This window comes from Austrofundulus limnaeus, unplaced genomic scaffold (genome assembly GCF_001266775.1).
Source record: "Austrofundulus limnaeus strain Quisiro unplaced genomic scaffold, Austrofundulus_limnaeus-1.0 Scaffold205, whole genome shotgun sequence".
Lineage (NCBI taxonomy): Eukaryota > Metazoa > Chordata > Actinopteri > Cyprinodontiformes > Rivulidae > Austrofundulus > Austrofundulus limnaeus.
In genome coordinates, this window is record NW_013952607.1 from 796,347 (window position 1) to 803,304 (window position 6,958).

At 40.0% G+C, this 6,958-nt stretch overlaps 1 protein-coding gene across 2 annotated transcripts; it reads left to right on the forward strand.

Annotated features, from left to right (window-relative positions):
- Positions 1-488: 488 nt before the first annotated feature.
- Positions 489-6,311, forward strand: ccne2 (cyclin E2; the record flags this gene model as incomplete). 2 transcript variants are annotated; one of them, XM_014018928.1, is given in 11 exon segments in its annotated part: positions 489-824; positions 2,289-2,326; positions 3,280-3,361; positions 3,459-3,512; positions 4,135-4,277; positions 4,562-4,697; positions 4,794-4,940; positions 5,074-5,169; positions 5,258-5,392; positions 5,931-6,042; positions 6,154-6,311. In XM_014018928.1, coding segments are annotated over 10 exon segments (1,077 nt in total), but the record flags the coding sequence as incomplete, so codon positions are not given.
- Between the last annotated feature and the right edge of the window lie 647 nt (positions 6,312-6,958).

Here is a 6,958-nt window from a genome sequence, read left to right on the forward strand (position 1 = left end):
TGTGTACTCAGACCAGTAATATTTGGGGTCACAAGTTTTTGCCATGGATATTTTGTGGGTCAGAAGATAAAAAGTTTGGGAACCACTGGTATAAGGTATGGTTTCTTTTAATCAAGGCTAAACATTTATTTGTTTATTTATTTATTTTTTATTTATTTATTTGCTTGTTTAAATTTAATTGTTTCACTCAAAAAGTTCATTCATCTTTTCTTGGTTRAAAACAGAAAGAAAAGTTGGTCTCAGCAGCAGCTCTGTTTGACAGCATCCCCCTCCACGTGATCGCTGTGTTTACATTTTCAAACTGAGCACGCGGTGATCACCGCTCGACCCTCTCATTGGCTCGACGTCACAAACCCCGCCCACAGGCGGGCTCCGTATACGGAAGGAGTTTCGGTATCAGTTTTAAAACTCATGTAAATCTCCACGGAACCGCTGCGTAGACGTGTCCTCCTGATCTGTAGATGATCCTAAACGTCCGGCGAATCGTTAAAACTCAACCGCGACGAGCGGAAACAGCTGTTCGCTTCACAAAACTTCGCAGCGCTTCCGTGTCCGTTAGAAATGAACGCAGGCTTTGCTAAAACATCGTAAATAAGCCTCTGAATCGTGCCTAACGCTCACAGCGCATCGCCAGGAAGCAGAGCGGAGTAAATTCACCTCATTCGGCGGTGACCGTTTCCAATAATCACCGCTCGGATTTGAACATTTAGCGCGTTTGTGTTAACCGGGAACGGGCATGCGCAGTGGCGACCGCAGACAGATGCGGATATAAGGATTGGCGCCGGCGCCACAGCTGATGCAGTCATTCATTCTTCACTGAAGAGGTAAGACCTGCTGCTGACAGCCTGACCTGATAAGAGAGACTTTTTCATCAGATTTTGTGCCTCCTGAGCTCCTTTCGTTCAGAATCGTTGTCCTGATCAAGTTGTATGTAACGTGTTGTTACTGGGGTGAATGCAGGAATTGTAGACAGATATAGCTTTAATTCGGATTAAACTTTACTAAACTGACTTTGCATGAGAAGATCAATCTGCTGCACCTTGTCTGGTCTTGTGTTTTTGACCTGATGTTTTAATGGGAACATCTACAAGTTTTGTTTCTCCAAACACTCAGGCTTAAAATCGTCATCTATTCTTTTCAAACTGTTGTTCAAACTAAACTCGACCGGATTTAGATGTGTTTATTTGTTAATCCTGAACAAGATCGGTTTATTCGTGTAAATGTTCGTGGGGTAACTGGTTATTGTTGACCTAGTTAGCAGAAACCGGGCTTAGTTTGCTAATTACAGTAGCTCCACACCACACTGTAGCTTCGGTGCAGTCCCAGTTTAGCCGACTTTATTGGCGCCCAGCGGGCTTTGAATCGGTTCCTACCCAGGTATGWGCGGTATGGCAGTATATTTGACCGGTTGGTATCGGTTTAAAGTAAACATGGCTCATGTTGGAGGTCCTGTTTACTGGTTTTCCCTCGCAGAACCTCGGGGCAGGCTGAGAGGCTGGGCTCAAATCCTCCCGCTTTTGCGTTGTGGAAATTGGCGCGCCTTTGAGTTTCAATCCTCGATAAAAGCTCGGAATTTACAACTTTTAACCCCGAAAACCACGCCGAAGGTAGGTATAGACGTGTGCCTCGTCGTTCAAGTCGTGAAACTCGAGTTAATTTGTTGTATTTTTGAACTTTTTTTTGTCTGAAATCGAGCGAGTTCGCTGCCCCCCTTTTCTCCCTCGTTGACAGCAGCTGCCACCATACTAGCTTACAGAACTTGGCTGGCTAGTTTGGACTCTGTGTAATTAGCTTTAAACTCTTTTTAACCTCGCCATTATGAGCTGATGACTTGAATAATGTTCACATGCGGTCGTTCGGCTCAAGTTTAGAGCTTACTGTTGTTTTCTCAGGTGGTTTTTTTTTGGTCCCTGTAATGGTGGTGGCGAGCTAATGCTTCATAATGTCATCATGAACTAGTCTCAGKTTATAAAGGAGCTTCAGATTAAAGCTGTAGATGAGGCAGTTTTAGATCTGAAACCATCAAAAATCCCTCATGGCTTCATCAGGACTCACCAGTACAAAGCTGGGTTCTTTTTAACTTTATTCCAGTCTTTTTTTTTTTTTTTGCCATTTTGAGCCACATGATATCATCAGTAACTTCTATGTAATATCTAGTTTGATCTTAGGTTTTAATATTAGCTCAAGATATTAATATAAGCTCACATATTCTCTATTGTGTTTTTGTTGTTAATGTTTTAAAGGTTTGTAAATCTAATCACTTGTTTTCTTTGCTTTTTTTTTTGCAGGGGGCTATAATTAAAGTTGGCAACATGTCCAGACGCAGGTAAGCGTGGCTCCATGGCTTTAATTTGTCCTGTTTCTTACAGTAAATAAAGTTTTGAGCTCAGGATGGGACAGGGGATTATTATATAACACTCTACTGGACGTTATTAATCGCCACCAAAAGGCAAAAGCAGATCGCGCTTTTACTCGAGTTTGTCCGTTTCCAAAATGTCTCCTGACCCATTGGATGAATTTTAATGAAGCTTTTCAGGAAATACTTCTCATGTGTGCCTCTATGACTGGTTAACATTTGGAGCCAAAAAAAAAAATTCAAGATGGCCACCACAGTAAACTAACCTTAGAAGACATGAAAAAAGCAATGATTTAGGGGTGATTGTAGCTCATATTTCTCCAGATCTTTGCTTCAAATTTTACCATTAGCGATTGGAATTAACCTTGTTAGCGAAATATCAAATATCTGGATGGATTTTCAATTTAACTCGTGTAATATTTGTTGGGCGTACATCTTAAACCGATTTTACATTTTGGAGTTGATATAATCCAAGATGTCCGCCACGGCTAATCAATATTAGCAAACAGAAGGAGGCTGTAACTCAGTTACTTGAACAGAAATTGAGCTAAAATGTAGTGTAATAGTAGCTGAGTTATTCCCAACACATACTCTGAGCTTGACATCTCATTATTTTACACGTTCTTGCACATGGTAACATTAGAGCCGCTTCATCATGTCTCAGCATCAGAGTTTAGTCTGAAACTCTGGCATGAAAAGTGATGCAGTCGTACAAGAATATCTAATCTAATATTCAGTGTCTGTATTGCACTTAATGCGGGAGCTTAAAAACTACTAAAAGACATTTTCTGTTGCGTCAAAAAAAAAGTAAGTCAAATAAATAAGAAATTTCAATTGTGGTCCAGCTCTGAATGTCTGAATGTTTCCTATGTTTAATTTTTTTTTTCATAAATGAGTTAAAGATTGATTTATTTGTATTTCAGTCTTCGCGTGACTCTTCAAGCCAGAGACTCAAATACGCCTGAACCAGCAGCCAGACCCCCACTGAAGAAAAGAAAGTTAGAGGTGTGTGTAGATTTTTGTTTTGCTATAATCTAATTGGCTCTTTAACACATTTTTGTTTGTTTGTTTTTTAACATTGATTGAATCGTTTATTTTTCAGCCTTCTAAGAAAAAGCTACAACCTGCTGACAAGAAACAAAACTATGAAATACAGGTAAAGTGTTTCCAGACATCCTCAGCCTTAACACGTTCAGAGCAGACGTCTTATCAGTTACAAACACACACAATAGTTTATTAGTTTATAATCAGTAGTTTGGGTGGTCCACCCTTCTGCTTATAAACTCAGTGTAAAAAAAAACTTTCTTTAACTTATAAGTAGCAGTAAAGCAACTAACCTGCYTTTTTTAGTTTTTWGTTTAGATTTTTTTTCATGTAGTCAGTGTCAAGCTGCATGCAGGAACTTGTGTAGTAATGTGAATGGGCCTGCAGTACTTTCTTTTTAACACAAGGTGTCACTGTTTATCTGAATTAGAAACTGCACCTTTAAGGGTACTTTTTTCAAACATTTCTGTACTTTAAATGTTTAAAGCAGAAGATGCCATGAGGAAATCTAAGAAAACAAGGAAAAGTAATTCAGGGGAGACTTTACGCTTACAATCATTAGCTTTAAAATAAAAATGTAGAAAACACAAAAGCTTAAAATATTTGTATGAAACTTCAAATGTATTTAATACTACTACATATTTTTCCTATCATTGTCAGATCAGTAAACCTGACATGTTTTTCCTCTTCTGTGAGACTCCCATTTCAAGTTGGGCGTGTTTCTGTTTTTCCAGAAGTGCTGGTTGGAGACGGGCCCGAGTCCMTGCGTTCTCATTGAAACTCCCCACAAAGAGCTGGAGCCCTCTGACTCATCCAGTTTCAAACAGTACAGATTCAAGAACCTTTTCATCAAGGCCTCGCCGATTCCTCGCCTCAGGTATTTCCACCTCAATGAGCCTATCTCGGCCCGAGTCGTTCCCCTTTGTTGGCCATCTGACACTCCGCCCATCTGGACTTGTTGACTTTGAATTCAGCCCTTAAATAAATTTAAATGTGTGAGTTGATCATGTGTCTAATCTGTGACAAAGTTATCGACTATTGTCTTTTAATCACTGGGCTAAAATTGCACAATGATCCAAACAAATAAAATGACTTAAGTGTTTGAATTTTGGCCGTTTTGAACCAAGTTAAAAGTTTTTTTTGTTTGTTTTTGTTTTGCAGCTGGGCGAGTTCAGATGACGTGTGGATAAAGATGCTCAACAAGGAGCTGAAGTACGTTCATGATAAGAGCTACCTGACGCGGCACCCCAAACTGCAGCCCAAAATGAGGGCCATCCTGTTGGACTGGCTCCTGGAGGTGGGTTTATTGAACCGGGCCTGGACATGTTGTCATGTATTTGGGTGCGTTAAGAGCCGTTTGGCGCTGAATTTAATGTTTGCATCTTTTGCGCAGGTGAGCGAGGTGTACAGCCTCCACAGACAAACGGCGTACCTGGCCCAGGACTACTTCGACCGCTTCATGCTGACTCAGGAGGACGTCAGCAAGGATCACCTGCAGCTCATCGGCATCACCGCGCTCTTCATCGCCTCCAAAATAGAAGTGAGTTTTACCTTTTTTTAAAAAATTTATTTTAAAATGTGCAATTAACTTTAAAATAAGCAGATTCTGTTTTTTGTGTCATCATTCGTGGAGTTCTGCTCAGTTTGATTTTCCCCTTTTTTACCTCTTCAAGGAAATTTATCCCCCTAAAATCTACGAGTTTGCCTACGTCACGGACGGAGCGTGTGACATGTGGGACATCCAGCGCATCGAGCTTCAGATATTAAAGGTRCACCAGCTTGTTCTCCTCATCGTTTAGCCCAAGTTTCTTCTGTTTCCCTGCACTTCGGTCTTGACGTGGTCGTTCTCACCTGCAGGCGTTGGACTGGAACTTGTGTCCCGAGACGCCCATCTCCTGGTTGAAGCTGTACTCGCAAGTGGAAGCCCAGAAAGACGGAGAAAACTTCCTGGAGCCTCAGTTCTGTCAGGAAACGTACATCCAGATTACCCAGGTACCCCGACGGAGCTGAAATATATGGTTCTTTGTCACGTTAAAGCTCCAGTCTGAGCAGTGATGGAAACAGGTTTCCTGCAGATCCTTAAAAAGTCTTTAAAAGTCATTGAATTCATCAAAACAAAAATAAGGCTTTAATTAACCTTAAAATGTCTTAAATCAATCTTTCAGAAGTCTTAAAAATGTTAACACATTGTACGTAGGATGATTGGAATTCACCTAAAATATTAAAATAATTGGTAAAAAGTATATTTTAATATTCACGTGCAGACGTTCTCCTTTGACATCACTTCCTGTTATTTCACATGCAAATATCTCAACTGTCCGTCTGAGCAACGTGACTTTTTTTTTGTAATATGTTAATGTTGTCTTTCCAAAAGTGCATTCACTTTTCTATCAAAACATTGATGTCACAGGAACTTTAAGGTTTCATCTATAGAAAATTGGGGTTAAGACCCCACTGTGGGTCCAAAAACTCCAATGTTTGGGTCGTTCGAGGATTTCATTTTTAGCTGATCTGTTTTGTCTTTTCCCAGCTGTTAGATTTGTGTATGATGGACATCTGCTCGTTGGACTACAGCTACAGTGTCCTCGCAGCTGCTGCCTTCTGCCACTTCTCTACGTTTGACATCGTTCATAAAGTCTCAGGTACGTTCTTCACCTTCAGCGCCTGATTTAGTCCTTCTTTCTTTTTATATTTAGTCGAAAAGCCGATAACCTCAAACTGACTCGTATTTTTCCTGGGTTTTTCTTCTCCAGGCCTGACTTGGGAGAGCGTGTTTCCTTGTTATCAGTGGATGAGTCCCTTCATGGAGACGCTGAGCTCTGAAGCCAAACCTCAGCTCAAGAACTTCTCCAAAGTCAAATCTGACGACAGACACAACATCCAGACACACGTGACCTACTTGGACCTGCTGGTGAGGAGAGAAGAAACTACTTTTTACATGGCAACTTGGTCTTCTAGAAACTAAAAGATTATTGTTTTTATAAAAATATAATAAATTTTACATCAGTGTTTCAAAAAAAGTGGAAATGGAGAGCCTGACTTAACTGCTCATKGAGTGGTTAAGAATGGTGCAAAACTTTAGCTCACAAATTTATTTATTCCACTTTTMAACCAAGTCTCGGTCGCTGAAACATTTTGTTTTTTCAGTTCCCTAAACAGGAAACCTAGAAGAAAATCTAGATTGAAAGTCCATTTTGACTAAGGCTGCACAGTATTAGGAAAACTTGTGAGGTGCAATAACAAGTGCTTTATATTGCGATGACGATATGACTTGCAATAAATGAACAAATATATAAATAAATTTATGTAGTGTTTGTCAAAAAACAAAACAGAAAAACTACTCGTTTCCATTCCAGTATGAATTTCTTTTTAAAAATATGAAGAGCTCCATTTGATTGGTTAAAAACTTCAAGCTTCTGTCTGACTGACAAACCTCATAAATGCAAACTTTTGAGCCGACCGTTTATTGCCGTTTATGCAGGTTTTCTTGTGATATGCACGGCAGTTAAAGGGCCAACATTATGTGTTTCTCAGGCATATATTTAAATACTATACCAT